This window comes from Nycticebus coucang, chromosome 11 (assembly GCF_027406575.1).
Source record: "Nycticebus coucang isolate mNycCou1 chromosome 11, mNycCou1.pri, whole genome shotgun sequence".
NCBI classification, from domain to species: domain Eukaryota; kingdom Metazoa; phylum Chordata; class Mammalia; order Primates; family Lorisidae; genus Nycticebus; species Nycticebus coucang.
This window is the reverse complement of record NC_069790.1, coordinates 121,895,706-121,918,316: the sequence shown is the minus strand read 5'-3', so window position 1 is coordinate 121,918,316 and position 22,611 is coordinate 121,895,706. Positions and strand designations below refer to the sequence as shown.

General features: G+C 37.5%; 1 protein-coding gene across 11 annotated transcripts in view; it reads left to right on the top strand.

Moving 5' to 3' along the window:
• Window positions 1–22,611, top strand: part of KMT2C (lysine methyltransferase 2C) — a 298,652-nt gene that overhangs the window by 241,120 nt on the left and 34,921 nt on the right. For all 11 annotated transcript variants that reach the window (XM_053608446.1, XM_053608454.1, XM_053608455.1 and 8 more), the window contains 11 exons: window positions 732–864; window positions 1,098–1,312; window positions 3,951–4,024; window positions 5,698–5,880; window positions 6,227–8,119; window positions 8,612–8,904; window positions 10,602–12,409; window positions 13,604–13,715; window positions 17,215–17,293; window positions 19,031–19,094; window positions 20,897–21,129. In XM_053608446.1, the coding sequence (XP_053464421.1) occupies window positions 732–864; window positions 1,098–1,312; window positions 3,951–4,024; window positions 5,698–5,880; window positions 6,227–8,119; window positions 8,612–8,904; window positions 10,602–12,409; window positions 13,604–13,715; window positions 17,215–17,293; window positions 19,031–19,094; window positions 20,897–21,129 (5,087 nt within the window). The remainder of the gene's footprint in view (window positions 1–731; window positions 865–1,097; window positions 1,313–3,950; window positions 4,025–5,697; window positions 5,881–6,226; window positions 8,120–8,611; window positions 8,905–10,601; window positions 12,410–13,603; window positions 13,716–17,214; window positions 17,294–19,030; window positions 19,095–20,896; window positions 21,130–22,611) is intronic.

Sequence of the window (22,611 nt, the reverse complement as noted above, 5' to 3'; positions counted from 1 at the left end):
AGGAGTAGGGCACCACCCCCATTTGCTGGAGGTGGTGGGTTCAAACCCAGCCCCGGTCAGAAACTGCAGGAAAAAAAAAAAGTTACTGCATACCAGACAGTATGCTGAAAGCTGTGCATACATTAATCTTAATCCAAGTATCAGAATACTTAACATTTTACAGAAATAGAAATTGATTCTCTTCTGCTTTTGACAAGTAGCAGAATTAAGATCCAAACCCAGGGCTGTCAGTATTATTGTACAGTATAATATTGAAAAAAAATCCTTTTAAATAACATTTCAAGTTATTACAGCCTTTCAAATAACATTACAAGTACAATTGTATTTTGGTATACATAGGGCGTTGATTGCAGGACCCCCATATATACAAAAATCCAAGCATATTCAGCTCCTGCACTCAGCCCACAAAAAGTATGCCCTCTCTTTGTGGTTGTTTTCTATGTAGCAAATACTGTATTTTTGGGTGGTGCCTGTGGCTCAAAGGAGTAGGGCGCCAGCCCCATATACCGGAGGTGAAGGGTTCAAACCCAGCCTCAGTCAAAAACTGCAAACACCCCCCCCCCCAAAAAAAATACTGTATTTTCCATCTGCATTTGTTTGGGGGGGAAAAAAATCCATGCATGTATAGACCTGCGCCACTCAAACTTGTGTTGTTCAAGGGTTAGCTGTATTTCAGTTGCTTATTTTTTGTGAATATTATGCAATTTGAATTATTGTTTTCTTCTCTGAAGATGTTTTTTCACGGATGCCACTCATGAATGGCCTTATTGGACCCAGTTCTCACCTCCCACATAATTCTTTGCCTCCTGGAAGTGGACTAGGAACTTTCTCTGCAATAGCACAATCCCCTTATCCTGATGCCAGGTACTGAGAAGCTTTCTGTGGAAACTAAAATTGAACTAGTTTCTGTTTCAAGATTAGTCTGTTTTAATTATTGTTCATAACATTATTGTATGTTGGATTTATTATGGATTTTACTATAAATAAACATGTTTCTTTTAGTCGTTTTATAATAGGTTTTAATGAAAGGTTGTAATTGAACATGATATTAGAAAGTTATTTTATGTTTATGAGGTAAAGATTTTATTTTTTGCCAGGGATAAAAATCCAGCATTTAATCCAATGGCAAATGATCCTCACAATTCTTGGACATCATCAGCTCCCCCAGTGGAAGGAGAAAATGATACAATGTCTAATGCCCAGAGAAGCACACTTAAGTGGGAGAAAGAAGAGGCTCTGGGTGAAATGGCAACTGTAGCACCAGTTCTCTACACAAATATTAATTTCCCCAACTTAAAGGAAGAATTCCCTGGTAAGTCATGGATGCATTATTGATATCTGTGTACCTGTGTCCTCTCAGGTGTAATGACTTTTTTTTCCCTACTTTTTCCTACTTTCCCCTGTAGTGAGCCCTTGTATCTTTTCTAATTTTCATCTGGCATGATGATCCTATAATGTGAAGATTCTCTAGGTATCTGTAAACGTCTTGTATTTTCTTAGTCCTAGGCCTTGCACCTTTTCACATATTTCCCAAAAGTTAAAGTTAATGAAATAGTCCCATTTCTAGTGCCTAGTAGTACTTAGGAATATGCAGAAGTCAGTGTTACATAATTGTAAAAATTAAAAAAAAAAAAAAAAATTTCCTGGCTCAGAGCCCATAGCTCAAGTGGTTGGGGTGCTGGCCACATACACCAGGGCTGGTGGTTCAAACCCAGCCTGGGCCTGCTAAAAACAACAATGACAACTATACTCCCCCCCCCCCCCCAAAAAAATTCTAGAACAGAAGCCATCATTTAATAAAAAATATTAAGTTAGGCTAAATCAGAGTCAATTCTAGACAGAGTCTGTATTGAAACTACAATACAGACTTACTATCTTCCCTTCTTCCTTCCTCACTTTCCCTGATCAGCTGTTCCCTGCCTGTCTGAAAAAAAGCACGTGATACAATAGCACTATTTTTGAAAATTTCTGATTAATCAGTGAATAAAACATTAGGATTAATGAGATGTCAGTTACTAAATATTTGCATGCAGTGTTCTTTTTGAGTTAATTTTGTCAGACAAGCCAGGATTGAATGTTGAGACTCTTGTTTTGTCGTCATTCCCCAGCTGTCCACTCATAAGCTCTGCCAAATCGCTCCAGGAGCACATAGTCTTTCCATGTGGACAAACTCTACTTCTTAGGTGCCTTTTTGTTTTGGTCTTGTTGTGATGCTTTATTCATTATATATAGAAATGAATCAAACACTATGTCATATAACAGTAGCAATCAGTGGTTTGATGAGGGAAGTTTAGAAAAGCCGTATCCTATTCTTCAACTGCCTTTTTTTTTTTTTTTTTTTTACCATGCATACAGTTGCAGTTTGTAGTTGAGCATATATGATTGTCATAAGTCACTTTTGGTATATATAAAATGTCTTTAGAGCTTTAGTTTTTTGGGTGTTTTTTAAAGACTTTTCTTTAATAATTTTACTTTGTGAACCTCATGAAATACTATTTTAGTCTGTCCAATAATTTTCATTTTTATTAGCTTTTTGGAATCTTGTTTCTTTTTTTAATGTGGAGTTTTTTAAGGCATTTTTGAAAACTCCTTTTTAAGGAATTTCTAATGTGGAGTTTTTTAAGGAATTTTCTTTAATCATTTTACTTTTTGAACCTCATGAAATACTATGTTAGTCTGTCCAATAATTTTCTTTTCTTTTTTTTTTTGTAGAGACAGAGTCTCACTGTACTGCTCTCGGGTAGAGTGCCGTGGCATCACACGGCTCACAGCAACCTCTAACTCTTGGGCTTACGCGATTCTCTTGCCTCAGCCTCCCGAGCAGCTGGGACTACAGGCACCCGCCACAACGCCCGGCTATTTTTTTGTTGCAGTTTGGCTGGGGCTGGGTTTGAACCCGCCACCTTTGGCATATGGGGCCGGCCCCCTACTCACTGAGCCATAGGCGCCGCCCAGTCCAATAATTTTCTTTCTTTTTTTTTTTTTTTTTGTAGAGACAGAGTCTCACTGTACTGCCCTCGGGTAGAGTGCCGTGGCGTCACACGGCTCACAGCAACCTCTAACTCTTGGGCTTACGCGATTCTCTTGCCTCAGTCTCCCGAGCAGCTGGGACTACAGGCGCCTGCCACAATGTCCGGCTATTTTTTTTGTTGCAGTTTGGCCGGGGCTGGGTTTGAACCCGCCACCCTCGGCACATGGGGCCGGCGCCCTACCCACTGAGCCACAGGCGCCGCCCCAGTCCAATAATTTTCATTTTTGTTAGCTTTTTGGAAGCTTGCTTGCTTCTTTTTTTAATGTGGAGTAAATCATTTCTATATGTATCATTAGCTTTGCTTTCACCCAGACTTCATTTTGTATACTGTTGTACACTGAATGTCACAGAAATGGTTTGAAATCATTACTTTTTTTTTGGCCAGGGCTGGGTTTGAACCCACCACCTCCGGCATATGGGGCCAGTGCCCTACTCCTTTGAGCCACAGGTGCTGCTCTGAAATCATTAATTTTCAATGTGGAGTTTGTACACGGTGCTAGTGAGATCCTATAAGTGTGATTACTTGTTTAGGTCAAAGACAGACTTCTATTTAGTGTAGATGTTTTACAACTTTTACTTTGGTTCTTTAAGATTTTTTAGTATTTTAACATGGCTGAAAGAACTTATTATTATTGGCTTAAATTTGTTTTGTCTGCTTAGCCCCAGAATTGAAAACTTTCCTACTCTATAAGCCAAATTACTGATAGAGTTAACACTTCATTGAGAAAATATTTGTTTGGCCTACTCTGTGCCCGGAACATTGTGCTATGTAAAGAATTTTATTAATACAAGATTACTGCATTATGGAAAAATATGGTCTGAATAAGATTGACTATCAGCAGTTCATCATTTTATTTTTTATTACAACACATCATTAACATGGCTCCAAAAAAATGTATACCCTGTTCTTTTTTTACAGATTGGACTACTAGAGTGAAGCAAATTGCTAAATTGTGGAGAAAGGCAAGCTCACAAGAAAGAGCACCATATGTGGTACTTTTAAAATCTCCTATGAATTAAATCTTTAAGCACAATTCTTGAATCTTATGTTAATTGAGTTAATAAAAATTTTCCATTTCAGAAAATGCTTAATACTTTATAATAAGCAACAGTATTTCTGCAGTGATTACCTAACTCACTGTGTTTTCATATAGAGTGTGACATTTTTATAATCTAGTTAACAGACCAGATGTTAAAGATTGAAGATCAGTTATTTTGGGGGAGGGGATAAATATGTTTAATGCATTTTACTTTAAAATTGTTTTATCTCTTCAGCAGATAGTACAGTTATCTTTCTTGTGTCCATGAGTTCTGCATCCATATAGATAAAAATATTGAGGGAAAAAGTGTCCCTGTACTGAAAAGATGATAACTATTTTATTTAACATTTAGGTATTAGGTGTTTTACAAGTAACCTAGAGGCAATTTAAGGCAAATGTTAGGTTGTGAGTAGGTTATATGCAAATATTGTCCTATTTTATATAAGGGACTTGAACATCTGAATATTTGGGTGAGGGAAGTCCTGGAACCAATCTCCCGAGGATACTGAGGGACAACTGTATAAATTTGGTCCTAGATTAGTATGCCTCATTTCTTCAACAATTAATAAACAATGTCTTTGCATCTTTTTTTTTTTTTTTTTTTTTTTTGGCCGGGGCTGGGTTTGAACCCGCCACCTCTGGCATATGGGACCGGCACCCTACTCCTTGAGCCACAGGCGCCACCCATGTCTTTGCATCTTAAAAGAGACCTAGTTAGACATCTTATGGAGCTCTTGGAATATTCTCTTTGCCAGGAACTATTACAGAATTTTATATATTTCACCGTTTAGATGGTGAATTTTCTCCCAGAGCCAAATCAACATTGTCAACTGGAGCCATGTTCTTGTTTTTATTTTAAAGTTCATTAAATCTGTATTATTTTGAAACATGTTAATATGTACAGTTATTTTCAACTTATTCTCTAATGCACGTATTTTCAATTTCTAAATGTAATTATTTTGATAGATCATATATTTTTAATGCATTAATATGCTATTTTGTTTTACTTTGACTTAAAGTAATTATAGGATTTTTTTCATTTTTTTAATGATTTTCTTGGCTAAATTTCAAATATTCAGATTTTTATTTTCAGGAATGATTTATTTCTTTTTTTCATATACAAAAATTATCTTTTTTATTTTTATTATTTTATTTATTTATTTATTTATTTATTTATTTATTTTTAATTGTTGGGGATTCAATGAGGGTACAATAAGCCAGGTTATACTGATTGCAATTGTTAGGTAAAGTCCCTCTTGCAATCATGTCGATTTATTTCTTTTCTAAATTGAAGGGAGATATTCTTCCATTTTCTATGTGTTTGTTAAGAAATTAGGATCAAAAATATTAGATTATATCTGGGATTGCTTAGCCTGATTCACAGAGAATTAAGTGTCTTTAACTGATAAGTACCATGCATGGTAAAGAGAGAAGATGGGTTATTGCCCAGATCTTTTCCTAGGAGAGGCTATAAGTTCTGAAGGATGATAGATATTCCAGCTATTTTTGATTATTTAATCTTTTTCTTGCTTTTATATGATAAAGTTCACACTAGTTTTATTTTTATTTCTTAAAGCATGTTAACATAGTCTAGGTAATAATTTCTTTTTCCTCTTTTTGTCCAAGCAAAAAGCCAGAGATAACAGGGCTGCTTTACGTATTAATAAAGTGCAGATGTCTAATGATTCCATGAAAAGGCAGCAACAGCAAGATAGCGTCGATCCCAGCTCTCGTATTGATTCGGATCTTTTTAAAGATCCATTAAAGCAAAGAGAATCAGAACATGAACAGGAATGGAAATTTAGACAGGTATGGCGTTTGGGGGATAATCTGCGGTTTAAAATTGCATTTTTGCATTTCAGAATATAGTTCTTGGTGGACTGTGAAGTTTGATTTAAAATAGACTTGTTTCCCTTTTTAGTAAAATGTATCTAAATTGATTTCGGGAGCTTCATTTAAATATTATAAATAATAGTCCCAGGCATAAGTGGGACATACTCTGGTGAATAGTTCTCTTCTTTAGGAATTTATAATCTAACGTGAGCAGTCTGGTAGCTGCTGACATTAAAGTTAACTTTCCATTGGTTTTTTCCCCCATGATGGTTATTTTCTTCCTTAACCATATGATTGCTTTTTTTCTTTCTGATTTGAACAGCAAATGCGTCAGAAGAGTAAGCAGCAAGCTAAAATTGAAGCCACACAGAAACTTGAACAGGTGAAAAATGAGCAGCAGCAGCAGCAGCAGCAGCAGCAGCAGCAGTTTGGTTCTCAGCATCTTCTGTTGCCATCTGGTTCAGATGCTCCAAGTAGTGGGATCCAGAGTCCCTTGACACCTCAGCCTGGGAATGGAAATATGTCTCCTGCACAGTCATTCCATAAAGACCTGTTTACAAAGCAACTTCCCAGTACCCCTACTTCTACATCTTCAGATGATGTGTTTGTAAAACCACAGGCTCCACCTCCTCCTCCAACCGCATCTCGGGTCTCCCTTCAGGAGAGCCTTTCTCAGCCTCAGACCTCTCAGCCACCTTCACCACAGGTGTTTTCCCCTGGATCCTCTAACTCCCGACCACCATCTCCAATGGATCCTTATGCAAAAATGGTTGGTACCCCTAGGCCACCTCCTGGGGGCCATAGTTTTCCCAGAAGAAATTCTGCTGCACCAGGGGACAACTGTGCATCTTTATCATCAGTCACTAGGCCCATTCAGATGAATGAGACAGCAGCCAATAGGCCATCCCCCGTCAGAGATTCATGTTCTTCCTCCACAACAAATAGTGAGCCATATGCAAAGCCTCCAGACACACCTAGACCCATGATGACAGATCAGTTTTCCAAACCCTTGGCCCTGCCCCGTTCTCCACTAGTTTCAGAACAAACTGCAAAAGGCCCTATAGCAGCTGGAACCAATGATCACTTTGCTAAGCCACCTCCCAGGGCAGATGTTTTTCAAAGACAACGGATACCTGACCCATATGCACGACCCTTATTGACACCTGCACCTCTTGATAGTGGTCCTGGACCATTTAAGACTCCAATGCAGCCTCCTCCATCTTCTCAGGATCCTTATGGATCAGGGTCACAGGCCTCAAGGAGACTGTCTGTTGACCCTTATGAAAGGCCTACTTTGACACCAAGACCTGTGGATAATTTTCCTCATAGTCAGTCAAATGATCCATATATCCAACCTCCCTTAACCCCACATCCAGCAATGAATGAATCATTTGCCCATCCATCAAGGGCTTTTCTCCAGCCTGGAACCATATCAAGGCCAACATCTCAAGACCCATATTCCCAACCCCCAGGAACTCCAAGGCCTGTTTTAGATTCTTATTCTCAACCCTCAGGAACAGCTCGGTCCAATACAGACCCTTATTCCCAACCTCCTGGAACTCCCCGGCCTACCACTATTGACCCATACAGTCAGCAGCCCCCAACCCCAAGACCATCCGCACAGACTGACTTGTTTGTTACATCTGCAGCTAATCCCAGGCACTCAGATCCCTATGCTCATCCTCCTGGAACACCAAGACCTGGAATTTCTATTCCTTATTCTCATCCACCAGCAACACCAAGGCCAAGGATTTCAGAGGGGTTTACTAGATCCTCAGTGACAAGAGCAGTCCTCATGCCAAATCAGGATCCTTTCCTGCAAGCAGCACAAAACCGAGGGCCAGCTTTACCTGGCCCTTTGGTCAGGCCACCTGATGCTTGTTCCCAGATGCCTCGTCCATCTGTCCCCAGTCTTTCAGACACATTTAGCCGTGTTTCCCCATCTGCTGCTCGTGATCCCTGTGACCAGCCTCCTATGACTCCAAGGCCTCAAACTGGCTCTTTTGGAGCAACACAAGTTGTTCATGATATAGCTGATCTGCCAGGCCCTGGATCAGAGGGGAGCTTCAGTACATCTTCAAACTCTCCCATGAATTCTCAAGGCCAGAAGTTCTCCAGTGTCTCCCAACTTCCTGGACCTGTACCAACTTCAGGAATAACTGATACACAGAATACCGTAAATATGTCTCAAGCAGATACAGAGAAATTGAGACAGGTAAACATGTTGAATGTTCTCAGTTGTTTAAAATGTGAAGTTTGAGGATGCTATTAATTTTATCAAACTGAGTAATTTCTACGTGGATTTTAATGTCTCTTTCTGTTTTTTTTTAAGCTACTCCAGCTTTCTTTTGATAACATTTCATTCTGTAGAATTTTTGATACTACAGAAATAAAAAATGAAATTAGTAAAATTAATACCAATTTAATTAGATTTATTTAGTCTTTATGAATTTTGTGGGAATCCTTAAATACAGAAGCTTTCAGTTTCATAATAGTTGTCTGGCAAGGGAAATGACACAAATCATCAGTGAATTTTTATAATCTATTGACTAGTTAAATGTTATTAGTGTTTCATCAAACTTGGAAAAATTAATTTTAAACATTACCATAGCCACATAATGAAAGCATTGGGATTTAAAAAACCACTGGCCTTTAAAAAGCCATTAGTTATGAGAAAGCCCAGTGTTTTTCGTTTCTTTCCATTTAGCGGCAGAAGTTACGTGAAATCATTCTCCAGCAGCAACAACAGAAGAAGATTGCAGGGCGACAGGAGAAGGGGTCACAGGAATCACCAGCAGGGCCTCATCCAGGGCCTCTTCAACACTGGCAACCAGACAGTATCAACCCAGCCTTCACTAGGCCCCCGCCACCCTACCCTGGGAACCTGAGGTCTCCTGTTATTCCTCCTTTAGCACCTCGATATGCAGTCTTCCCAAAAGATCAGCATGGACCCTATCCTCCTGATGTTGCTGGTATGGGGATGAGACCTCATGGATTTAGGTAATGCTTTTCATTTTCTTTCTGTTGAAATTGCTATTACAAGAAAGAGAAATGAAGTAATTGTTAATCAGAAAGTTGTGTACTTTTCTCTCCCCACTGAAGGATAATCAGTTATTTTCCACTAATGAGAGGTTGTGGACCTTTTTTCTTTCCTCCAAGAACTCTAAAGCCTCTAACATCTGCTTCATTTTTAAACATGGCCTGTGGTAACATTACTGTGCACCTTCTGGGAGGGTTTGGTATGTGGGTCATACCTGTACTTACCCAGGCACAGTCTCCGTGATGTGGTGAGACTTTGTCTTCTCCTCAAATTTCTACTCTTAATTTACATTATAAGTTATTTTTGGAGATTTCTGAAATTAAAAGCATTTTTCATGATGGGATAGGGTTATAAAGTTACTGTTGATGAATCCTGACCATGTTTCCTTCTTAAAAGTGGCTAGTCAAAAGCCCAAAGTCATACTTAACACCTGAGTTTTAATAAGAAATGGTTCTTTAGAGTAAACTTTTTAGTTTTATACCTACCCCTGCTTTTACCCTTAATTTTTTTTCTTCCACCTTAGTTATAATTTATGCCTGTTGCTCTGTGTTATATTTCTTTGTAAATTACCTGTAAAATCCTTTCTAGAAAGAAGGGCAATATGAATAATAAAAATTGTCCTGTAATTTATTCATTTACTTAATCTTTACAGATGATGCCTCTATTTCCTTATCTCTTACTGCCTCCTTTCCTCATTGCTTTCAAGCAAGTAGGTTTAATCCAGTTACCATGCCTGCGCCTTTGTATTTTCTTATATTGAGGCCTGTGAGTCTCCCTAGTGTAATTTGTTAGGCCTCCTCTTTTTTTTGTGGTTTTTGGCCGGGGCTGGGTTTGAACCCGCCACCTCTGGCATATGGGACTGGCGCCCTACTCCTTGAGCCACAGGCGCTGCCCAGGCCTCCTCTTTTTATTCAGGCATCTCCCCAAATCAGCTTCCTCCTTAGAGCTTTTTACAGTTAAAAAGAAACAGACTGTTAGAAACTCTAGTCCTGACGTTATCATTTCTCATCAGTCGATTCCGGTGCTCAGTGACTACTCCTTTGTCTCCATTTATGTTATTGGTTATCAGTGGTTCTCAACCTTCTTAATGCCTCCTAATGCTGCGACCCTTTAATACAGTTCCTCATGTTGTGGTGACCACCAACCATAAAATTATTTTTGTTGCTACTTCATAACTAATTTTATGACTGTTATGAATCATAATATAAATTATCTGACAGGATGTATTTTCATTGTTACAAAGGGGTGGCAACCCATAGGTTGAGAACCTCTGGGTTAGTTCATAAGCCTTTAGAGCTGTGATATGGTGTTAAATATAGGGTACTTAACAAAAACTTAACTCACATATGGATATTTTTAGGTACTTTTTTTTTATTTTTAGGTACTTTTTAATCGTGATAAGTTTGTTGCTGAGTCATATGGCAACATTAATTTTATATCTGCCATTTAATCTAAAAGTATTTTCATTTTCTTTTTTTTTTTTTTTTTTTTTTTTTGGTTTTTTGGCCGGGGCTGGGTTTGAACCCACCACCTCTGGCATATGGGACCGGCGCCCTACTCCTTGAGCCACAGGCACCGCCCAGTATTTTCATTTTCAACTTAACTCTAAATTTAGTATAGTACTTAACTATTTGCTTTCTCCTCCCCCGCTCCTTAGGTATGGGTTTCCAGGAGGTGGTCATGGTGTCATGTCAAGTCAGGAACGCTTCCTTGGGCCTCCTCAGCAAATGCAAGGATCTGGAGTGCCTCCACAGCTAAGAAGATCATTATCTGTAGATATGCCTAGGCCTTTAAATAATTCACAAATGAGTAATGCAGTTGGACTTCCTCAGCATTTTCCACCACAGAATCTACCAGTTCAGCAGCACAACATACTGGGCCAAGCATTTATTGAGTTGAGGCATAGGACCCCTGATGGAAGGCCACGGCTGCCTTTCAGCGCTCCTCCTGGCAGTGTTGCAGAGGTACCTTCTCAGACAAGACATGGAAACTTCATTCCCCGGCCAGACTTTCCAGGGCCTAGACACACAGACCCTATGAGACGACCTCCCCCAAACCTACCTAATCAGCTACTTATGCATCCAAATTTGGAACAAGTGCCATCATCTCAGCAAGAACAAAGCCATCCTGTCCACTCATCTTCTATGGTCATGAGGACTCTGAGTCATCCATTAGGTGGTGAATTTTCAGAGGCTTCTTTGTCAGCTACACCAGCTGAAACAACATCTGATAATTTACAGATAACAACCCAGTCTTCTGATGGTCTGGAAGAAAAACTTGATTCTGATGACCCTTCTGTGAAAGAACTGGACGTTAAAGACCTTGAGGGGGTTGAAGTCAAAGACTTAGATGATGATGATCTTGAAAATTTAAATTTAGATACAGAAGATGGCAAGGGAGATGAATTAGATACCTTAGATAATTTGGAAACTAATGATCCCAATTTGGACGACCTCTTAAGGTCAGGAGAGTTTGATATCATTGCATATACAGATCCAGAACTTGACCTGGGAGATAAAAAAAGCATGTTTAATGAGGAACTAGACCTTAGTGTTCCAATTGATGATAAGTTAGATAATCAGTGTGTATCTGTTGAACCAAAAAATAAGGAGCAAGACAACAAAACAGTGGTTCTCTCTGATAAACATTCCCCACAGAAAAAAACCACTGTTACCAATGAGGTAAAAACAGAAGTACCATCTCCAAATTCTAAACTGGAATCCAAATGTGAAATTGAGAAAAGTGAAGAAAATAATGTTAGTACTCCCTGTTCACAGGCTTCTGCTCACACAGACCTAAATGATGGAGAAAAGACTTCTTTGCAGCCTTGTGATCCAAATGTCCTTGAAAAGAGAGCTAACCTAGAAACTGCTGGCTCCAGTGTCATTCAGGCATCAACTCAGCTGTCTGCTCAAGATGTAATAAACTCTTGTGGCATAACTGGATCGACTCCTGTTCTCTCAAGTTTACTTGCTAATGAAAAATCTGAAAATTCAGACATTAGGCCATTGGGATCACCACCACCAACTCTGCCAGCTTCACCCTCCAGTCAGGCATCAAGTTTGCCCCCTTTAATGCCACCACCTGGCCGTGTTCTGGATACTACCATGAGTTCTAGTGTAACAGTGGTTTCTAGGGTAAACCATGCCTTTTCTCAAGGTGGTCAGGTAAATTCAGGATTGATTCGGGGTCAGTCAACTGTTAACCACAATTTGGGGACAGAAAAACCTACAAATCAAACTATGCCTCTAGCAGGTCAGTCTGGTACCAGCGGCACATCTGGACCCCAACAGCTAATGATTCCTCAGACCTTGACCCAGCAGAATAGAGAGAGGCCCCTCCTCTTAGAGGAACAGCCTCTACTTCTACAGGATCTTTTGGATCAAGAGCGGCAAGAACAGCAGCAGCAAAGACAGATGCAAGCCATGATTCGTCAGCGGTCAGAACCCTTCTTCCCTAATATTGGTAGGAATTCAATGTATTTTGGGTCTCAAAATACATTACTGTGGGCATTAGGGTGGCATGTAGTTGCTTACATGATTTTGTTACTAAAACTGCACTGTGGGAGGCCAAGGAGGGAGGAGGATTGTTTGAGGTCAGGAGTTCAAGACCAGCCTGAACCAAGGGCAAGACCCCATCACTGTCAGAAAACAAAAAAATTGAGCCCAGGAGTGTACAGTGAGCCCTATGATGATGCCACTGTATTCTAGTCTGGGCAGCAAAGTGAGACCCTGTCTCAAAATAAAATAAAAAAACAGCTATAAGTTACAGCTCTGATTTTTCCTTTTTCCTTTTTGAGCTTTAAAATGAAAGCAATGAAGAGTTTGATACCTTCCAGGTAAATCAGTAGATTGAAAACTGTGAGTTGTATACCCCCTCACTCAGTTCCTGCCTCCCCAACCATTGTTGCCTTGTATTTTCAGAGTCATAGAAAGATGAATTTGAAGAAATTATGGTAGAAATAGAGCTCATTATGGCCCTTTTGTATATAGCAAACGGCAACTTTTTTCCACGTAAACCTCTTTGACTTGTTTCTATTAGCTTAATAATTTTCAAAACAACAAAATGAATGCAGTCAAAATGCCTCAGTGCCTCTGAGAATTAGCTATCATTCTATTTTCTATATTACTAATTTCATAATATTGCTCCTTTTTTCACTGAAGTGCAAAGAAGTCTTTCTCTTAAGTTAACATCTCCTTAATATGAAGAGTATACCCTCAAGAAATTGATACATTTTTCTTTTAAGAATGGCAACTAATTTAGTATAATTCCTTGGTAGTGGAAATAACCGCAAATTCCTATTCATGATGTTACATTACTAAAGAAGTAATTCTGGTTAGCGTTGCAAAAGTTTGAATGAAAGAGAATTGCGCTGCTTTAGATTACTGCTGTAATTGCCCTTAAATTTGACAGACTTCTTAATTCTTAAAGCACTTAGGATGATTGAATTACGGGTTGATGAGATGCAGTTAAATCCAGGATTAAAGTGTTATCATCTCATAACTCCTTACCTAGTATAAAAATCCTATAGTGATTATTAAATAATGAGGAGTAAAAGTCTATGAATTACATAATGTTTGTGATATTTGCATTATCTTTTAGTGCACCTTCAACCAAGAATTATGAAATAAGTAACTTTAAAATGTATTTCTTCTTCAGATTTTGATGCAATTACAGATCCTATAATGAAAGCCAAAATGGTGGCCCTTAAAGGCATAAATAAAGTGATGGCACAGAATAATCTGGGCATGCCACCAATGGTGATGAGCAGGTAGGTGGAGACGCGTCTCACTGCTGCTGGACTTAGAGATGTGCATGAAAACTGGTTCCTGGGAAGAGCAAACAAACTCAAACTGTATTCTAGGAATGAAAAATAAATATTTAAATTGGGGGTAATATTACTGAATACAATCAGATGTAAAATGCTATCCCAGTGTAAGAAATTAATTTCTATTAGTTTCAGGATCGTAAACCTAAAGCATCACACAAGAATTTGTAAGATTGACCTGGTCAGGCAGGAAGTCTGCATTATTTAAGTGTGCTCTTTTAAATACTGTTAGAGTTGTTAATGCTAAGAGATTTATTCAGTTTAAATACAGAGTGATTAAGATAACTGTGAATTTAGCACTAAAATACAATGTCCCCAAGATGATTTCAGATCATAAAAAAAAGTCAAGAGGAGTAGCTAAAAGAGCAACTGGAATTAGGAGTTGGAGAGCTTGTCTTTTTACTCTTAGCAGAAAAATGGAAATTATTCATTGAAGATTGTGAAAGTTGTTTTGACTATTTGAATTTCTGAAGTTGGAGTATTTATAACCCCTAAGGTTAATAATTACCATAGGATGGTGTTTCTTAAGTTTCGATCACAGAACTACCATTAAGAATATATGGTAATTTTTTTAAAAGTCCAGGTTCCGTTGCTCTGCTGGAGCCCTACTGAATCTCAGGAGGTGGTTGCCTGAATGAATATCTGTCTGTATTTGTAGTGAGCACCAAGTGTGATTCTTACGTATATCGTATATCTCTTTTGAGAACCTCCTTCTATAAAATAAGCATAGAGCCTCAATTTAACCTAACTATCTTGCTAAAACCTTTGGTAAAAAGCAACGTGAGTGATTATAGAATTGAATATAAAATTTACATGAATTTAAGGTAAACATATTCCAAAGAAATTTGGATTTCTTTCTTTCTTTCTTTTTTTTTTTTTTTTTGGAGACAGAGCCTCACGCTCTTACCCTGGGTAGAGTGCTGTGGCATCACAGCTCACAGCAACCTCCAACTCCTGGGCTCAAGTGATTCTCCTGCCTCCGCCTCCCGACTAGCTGGGATTACAGGTGCCTGCCACAATGCCTGGCTATTTTTTGGTTGCAGCCGTCATTGTTGTTTGGCGGGCCTGGGCTGTATTTGAACCCGCCAGCTCAGGTGTATGTGGCTGGCACCTTAGACACTTGAGCCACAGGTGCTGAGCTGAAATTTGAATTCTTAAGGGTAAAGTTTAGTTAAGATTCTTTGGACGTGGTTAAGAAACATTTTTTAGATCAAAGTAGTGATAGTGATTTGCAATGATTTTTTTTTATTCAGCATTTATTAACACTATTTATCTATCATAGGGGTTCCTAGCCTTTTCAAGTCTAATCTTTTTGGCATTCCGGTGAAGACTTATTTATTTTTTATTTTTTTATTTTTTTGAGACAAGTGTCTCACTTTGTTGCCCTTGGTAGAGTACCATGGTGTCACAGTTCACGGCAACCTCAAATTCTTGGGCTTAAGCGATCCTCTTGCCTCACTCTCCCAAGTGGCTGGGACTACAGGTGCCCACCCCACCACCCGGCTATTTTTTTGTTGTAGTTGTTGTTTGGCAGGCCCCGGCCGGGTTCCAGTCCGCCAGCCCTGGTATATGTGGCTGGCACCCTAGCCACTGAGCTGTAGGTGAAGGCTTTGAAATTCTTCTCAGAATGTTCTATATATAGAAAAGAAAAAAAAAACCAGTATAACAAAAGAAATCAATTAGGGCGGTGCCTGTGGCTCAGTCGGTAAGGCACCAGCCCCATATACCGAGGGTGGCGGGTTCAAACCTGGCCCCTGCTGAATTGCAACCAAAAAAATAGCCTGGCGTTGTGGCGGGCGCCTGTAGTCCCAGCTACTCGGGAGACTGAGGCAAGAGAATCACTTAAGCCCAGGAGTTGGAGGTTGCTGTGAGCTGTGTGATGCCATGGCACTCTACCCAGGGCCATAAAGTGAGACTCTGTCTCTACAAAAAAAATAAAAGAAATCAATTATATTTAAAATGTATTTATTAAAATATAATTAAATTTATGATATATATGTTCCTAAACAAAAATTATTCAAAAAAGCATGGTTTTAATGTAATAATTCACATAACGGTTTCTGCACCACTTGATAGGGAAATAATCTGTCTTCTGTTAGTGACAGTCATAATACTGCTAATAATATTTTAGTTTGCTGCCCATATTCAAAATAGGAAATCCTAAATTTAATCTTATTTAGCATTTACTTTAAAATACAGACCTTAGAATTCTTAGTGTTTTGTGATATTTCAGTATCATATTATTTCTGCCGATTAGATACTAGTCCTGGATTAGACTTATTTTTTTTTTTTTTTTTTTTTGCCATTTTACTGAGGGTTTTTTAAAAAGAAATAGACTCCGTTTAGAGTAGTGTGAGATGTTGAATGAAGTTGTTAGACTGTGAGTGATACTTGAATTAAGAGATCATTCCACACCAGGGCTGTAGCAGGCGAGGGGGTAATAAATGAATTAAAAAGAAGAAAAACTTTAAAACATGCATTATATAGACCCTACTTATACTTAAATACTAATAGACTTGGAATGTATTATGAAAATTATTGTGTATAGGATGTGTATCTTGGGATGTTAAAGCATTTCATAACTCTTCAGGAAATGTTTTCCTATAAGCAGTAATGCTTTTGTGAAGTTTTTATTGCTTTAATTAGAGTAAATAACATTGCACCAAATGTTTTTAAGCATGTAGATATATCTTGGTCAATCATCAGTGTTTGATTTGCTTTAATATTAGAGAGTTGTATGGAATTTCTCAATTAGGATTTATCTTTTGTTTTAGAAAACAAAATAGCTAAGCTACCAATTTTTAATGAAAATTAGAATAAGAAAATTTTTCTTAAGAGTTCATATAATAAAGCTAAATCTTTGTTTTTATTTTGAAAGCTTGAATTCATTTTATCTTAAGGTATAGTGAGGCATATAACAGTAAACTTCTGTAGTCAGCTTAGCTATCTTCCTATGACAGCCTCTCTAGTCCTTGGGGAGGTTACTTACCTCTTGGTATACAGAGGACAGGGCTTTAGTAAGTGTTTTGGGCTGGGTGCCCATAGCTCAGTGTTAAGGGTGCTGGCCATGTGGTCACGACTGGTGGGTTCCAACCTGGCCCAGGTGTGGTAAAGAAAAAAATAGCCTGGTGTTGTGGCAGGCCTCTGACAGTTCCAGCTACTAGGTAGGCTGAGGCAAGAGAATCCTTTGAGCCCAAGAGTTTGAGGTTTCTGTGAGCTATGATGCCATGGTACTCTACCAAGGGTGACAAAGTGAAACTGTCTCAATAAAAAAAAAAAAATTAACCAAACAAACAAACCCAAGTAAGTGTTTTGACAAGGAAGACATTGCCATTACTTTTCTCTTCTCTGAAAAATTGTTAATTTAAATACAGACAAAATAGTTTTTAATATTAATAATTTCTAATTGTTCATCATTTGATAATTAACTCTGTTTTCACAGGTTCCCTTTTATAGGCCAGTCGTTGCCTGGAACACAAAATAGTGAAGGTCAGAATCTTATACCACAAGCCATTCCTCAGGTAACGCTGCTCATTCCACAGTGCACATTTTTCTGTGTTTCTCACCAAACTCGTTCTTTATAGTGAGGCCCCTTCTAGAAAGTAGTTATAACCTTAGAATACTACCAGGATACTAAAGACAAGTAAAGGTCAGAAACATGGCTCTAAGTTCTGAAAAGGACTGTATACTTAAAAACAGAAAGACATTTAGAAGGAAACCAAGTGTTTAAGGATTTTGGTTTCACTTTTAACCCTGGAAAGACATTTTTACATTCTGCATGTTAGAAATTAATCCATTACATTTAAAATGTAAAACTGCTATGAACAGTTCATTATTATTCTATTCAGACAGACTACATGGTTACTATCAAGCAATGTTTAGGAGAGTAAAACTGCCCATTTTGTGTATAACGTTTTCTTCAGTGATTTTTTTTTAAAAACATACATCTGCTTAGAACTAAAAAGAGAGCAACTGATAACACTATGTCCATTTGAAATTTTCCTTTTTATTTTGACAACTGTGCTTCAGATTTATTATGCTGATTTCATTTTTGTTATTAAAAGGAGAAACAGATGCCATTTGATATAATGGGAAAATTTCACATTTATAGTTGAGTTCTAAAAATTTCAGTTCCCCTGTAAATTTACTGTGCAACTTTGGGCAAGTTCTTTAACTTACGTTTTCTTATCTGTCAAATGTTACTCCCTGTGCTTCGTAGAATTATAAAGACTGTACATAGTATGTTCTGACTGCTGGTGTTGTTCATAATTACTACCTTGGGTATAGATCATATCTAACAAACTGAATTTGGATAAAAATCTTGCGAAATTAATTTTTCTGGCTTGGCGCCCATAGCACAGTGGTTACAGCGCTGGCCACATGCACCAAGGCTGGCAGGTTTAAACCCAGCCTGGGCCAGCTAAACAATGATGACTGCAACAAAAACAACAAAACAATAGCCAGCCGTTGTGGCAGGCGCCTGTAGTCCCAGCTACTTGGGAGGCCGAGGCAAGAGAATCGCTTAAGCCCCAGAGTTTGAGGTTGCTGTTAGTTGTGATGCCGTGGCACTGTATTGAGGGCAACACAGTGAGACTCTGTCTCAAAAAAAAAAAAAAATTAATTTACCAGGTGGTTGCCAGGGAATTGTGAGATTACTAGCTCTTTATTCAGTCATCCTGAAAGAAACAGGACATTTAATTAGAAAATAAGACGCATTTTAAAAATACATATTTTTACTTTTTAGAGACAATCAAGTGATCCTGTTACCTCAGCCTGCCAAGTTGTTAGGACTATAGGCATATGTAGAAAATAAGAGTAATAATGTAATTAGTGTATTTTTTCTTTTATTATTTGTGCATGTTAAGAGACACACATTTCTGTTCTACAGAACTGCTATGGAGTGGCATTTAGTTAATCTAGAACCTGTGTTTACAAGTCTGATTAGAGAGTAGGTAGACGTCAACAAAAAGTACGAATTTAGCTTAGCATTAACAAAAATCGATTTTTCCCATTACTGTATTTCTGCTGAATAATCCTTTGCCTCAGCATAATTATTCACCCAACATCTAGACAATAGTTCAGAGATAGTAATAAGTTTTTAGAAATTAGGTTGTCTCTATAAAATTCATTCTCTATAAAAATCAAGACTTTACCTTAGGAGATTAAAGGATTTTCTTCCATTTCTTTTTATCTTAAAGTATTTTTTCCCTTTAACTGAAATGTGGAATAAACATATTTGTAAATTTTACTTATTTTAGGATGGCAGTATAACACATCAGATTTCTAGGCCTAATCCTCCAAATTTTGGTCCAGGCTTTGTCAGTAAGTATAAGTCTAATAAGTTAATGTATTTTCTGGGGATTGCTTGTTTTTGCACTGTATTTATGTTCTAAACACTTGGAGTTAGTGTAGGTATATAATTTTAAGCCTAAGTGCCCTCATCTTATAGTAAACATCACTGCCCCGTTAGACATTTTCTTCAAGGCATGTATTTTCATTGTTTTTTTTCCCACTGTGCATGAGGAATTATAGTTAGAGATAAGTATTTTAATACAGAAAAAAATCATCTTCCCCATTCTCTTCAATACTGTTGTTGCTGTTTTTGTATATAAATTGGGCACTTTACAATCTATGAAATTAAAATGCGTTTTACTCCAAAGACTGCCTAAGTGGCAAAGACACTAAATGGGAAAAACAAAGGGAATCTGCTTAGAAATGAGTTGGGCTAGCAGCATGTGAAGGTCAAGTGTGCAGGGTCATCTTGCATCCTTTCTAGTTACCTTCAGGGGTCCCAAGGTGGTTCAGGATAGTATTTAAAGTCTCCCCAAACTGAACCTTTCTGAAATCTTCAGACTGTTTAGCTAACTTTTTTTTCACCATTATTTTTCATTTTGCTCACCTCTGCTCTCCTGGTTCCAGAAACCAGAAAGGCTTTCCTTGCGGTAGGTCTCATTCTACCAGAAGCAGAACTTCTGAAATCTTGTGAAAAAGCCTGTTCTTGAAAAAATGCCCTTCAAATTTAGTAGACTAGATTTCAAGTTCATACTTGTACTGGAACTTCTGGGTTTAGGAACAAACCCAAAGTCTGACCTTTTGAAATTCCCCCTATATGAATTATGATTATAATTTGAATACATGCATTAAAACAAATAAATGACTTTAACCAACTGGCTTTTTCTGGCTTTATTGTGCCCATTGGATTTGGTTGGATTCTTAATGTATGACAATATTCTGTTATCATTAATGTTATTTTCAGCTAATGTCCTTCTTCAAATTGTATTTATTTCTTTGTCTTGTAGTGAGTCACAAAGGTATATTCAGAATTTCACTACATAAGATGACTTTTTTTTTCTTTTTTTTGGACTTGGCATCAATGAAATAAAGTGCCCTTGCAGAATAAGGAATGGAATATTGGTACAAGATGAAGAGGTGCCTATGTAGGGAGATTCAATGACATTCACAGAAGTAGAGTAGATTTTACTTGCTTAACTATTCCCTCCCCTTATTTATAAAAGTATGCCTTATCAAACAAAAATTATCAATGTTTTCAATTTATGGATTTCCTTTATAAAGTTTAAATTGATCCTTTCTAAAACATTCTTGGTTTCCTCCCTCTCAATTTATGACATTTTTTTCACAATTAAGAAATAGGGAAGAACTTATAAACTAAGGAAAATTAGCATGGGATATGATTACTAGTCTAATGCTCTAGACCTTAATGGGAGATGTCTTATTTTGTCTCTTCAAAATCTGTAATGTTGAATTAACAAAATGCATGTGTAAGTTAAATATGAAGTTTGGCTTTGTGGTTAGAGAATTTGTTAGTTCAGTAGATACAAGCATTCCATTAGTAAAGTCTTCTGTTTTTCAAGGATTGGATTTGTAGTATTTAAAAATATTAAACTAACCAGTGTCCTAAGGATATGCATTTTCTGGCTTTTAATTAAACATTTTTCTAAAATCTGATATTTCATAGTTATATAATGGCCTAATATTTAGAATTTGGGTTTTCAAATTTTGTATTAGTCATGGTTGAACTCTATTCCTTTATAAAATGGATTTGTGTAATTTTAATTGGATCCTTTAGAAAATTAACACAGATGAATTCTTAATTTTTTCCTCAGATGATTCACAACGTAAGCAGTATGAAGAATGGCTCCAGGAGACCCAACAGCTTCTTCAGATGCAGCAGAAATATCTTGAAGAACAAATTGGTGCACACAGAAAATCTAAGAAGGCCCTTTCAGCTAAGCAACGTACTGCCAAGAAAGCTGGGCGTGAATTTCCAGAAGAGGATGCTGAACAACTCAAGCATGTTACTGAACAGCAAAGCATGGTTCAGAAACAGCTAGAACAGGTAATAAATAGGTGGCAAAACAGAAATCATCTACAACTGTTAATGAGTAGACTGTTTTAATGTGTCATTCATTAATGATGCAAAGTTTTGATTAGTGTTAAATGATGTACAGAAGTACATTGCCAAAAAGTGGCAGCTCTGAGCAACAGCAAGATCTTATCACTACAAAAAATAAAGCCCAGTGTGATGGTGTGTGCTACTTAGGAGGCTGAGGCAGGAGGAGCATTTGAACTCAGGAGTGTGAGGTTGATGCCATCACACTCTATCCCCAAGAACAGAGCAAGACCCCTGTTTTTTTTTTTTTTCAACAAAAGAACAAAAAGCAAACCATCAGAGTCAGTAATGGCCCCAGTCCTCTCCTTAGAGTGATCGTCTCAGAGCACATACTTAATAAATGCCACTGAAGAGATTAATTCTCATAATTCTGACTTAAAAGAATTATTTGCATAGTTATTCTGCATCAAAAAATTCCTGTACAAAAACCATATTCCCTCATTATTTGAGGATCATCAGCTTTTCTGAGGCCAGGCTCACGGGGAGATATTGTGGGCTTAGGTGGGAGCAAGAATTGGGCTCAGTAAGTATTTTTTTCTCACTTGGAATTGATCTTATTATTTCTTAATATTTTGGTCTTAAAATACATTGGTATATCTTATGTAAAGTACTCATTCTTGATAAATGAAATCATTTGGCTGTTAACTTCCATTTGTAAACCAAATGTTTCTCAAAATGTTCTAATGGAGTGATACTGAAGAAATAGTTAACATTTTAAAATTTTACTTTAAACAATAATGGGTGTAAAATAGGTGTGGCACCTATTATATTTAAGTATATTTACCCTCATGAATTAAAAATTTAGGTTAATGCAAAGACCTGAACATGACTTTTCATAGTATTCCTACTCATAGTCACTAAAAACTGGAATGTGAACAGTGGACTGCTACCCAGTAGTAAAAAGAATGAACTGTCTCTGCAACAGCTTGGACCTCAAGGGCATAATGCTGAGTAAAAAAAAAAAAAAACAATCCCCAAAGGTTATGTACTGATTCCTTTTATGTACTGTTTTTAAAATGACTGAATCATAGAGGTGAATAATAGATTAGTGTTGGCCAAAGGTTAGTTTTGTGTACAGAGAAGTGGCCTGAGGAAGTTTTCTGGGGGTAACAGAGTTCTTCTGTCTTGATTGTGGTGATGGCTACACTAATCTCTACTCTATTAAAGTTCATAGAATTGAGTAACTAAAAAGAAAACTTAGCTTTTAGTTGTCAATTTTAATTTTTAAAACAAAATTAACCCAAATCTTAATGATAGAAAGTGGATGGGGTTTCGAGTAAATTGGATCCATAAAAATGTGAGTGTTCTCTGTAATGAGTGCTCTGGCAAACACCTTCATGTGTGTTGTCTTATTAATCTTGGCTACAGCTTTTTGAAGAAGTTTATATTTATCACCATTTTACTACTAAAGAAACTGACAATTCATTG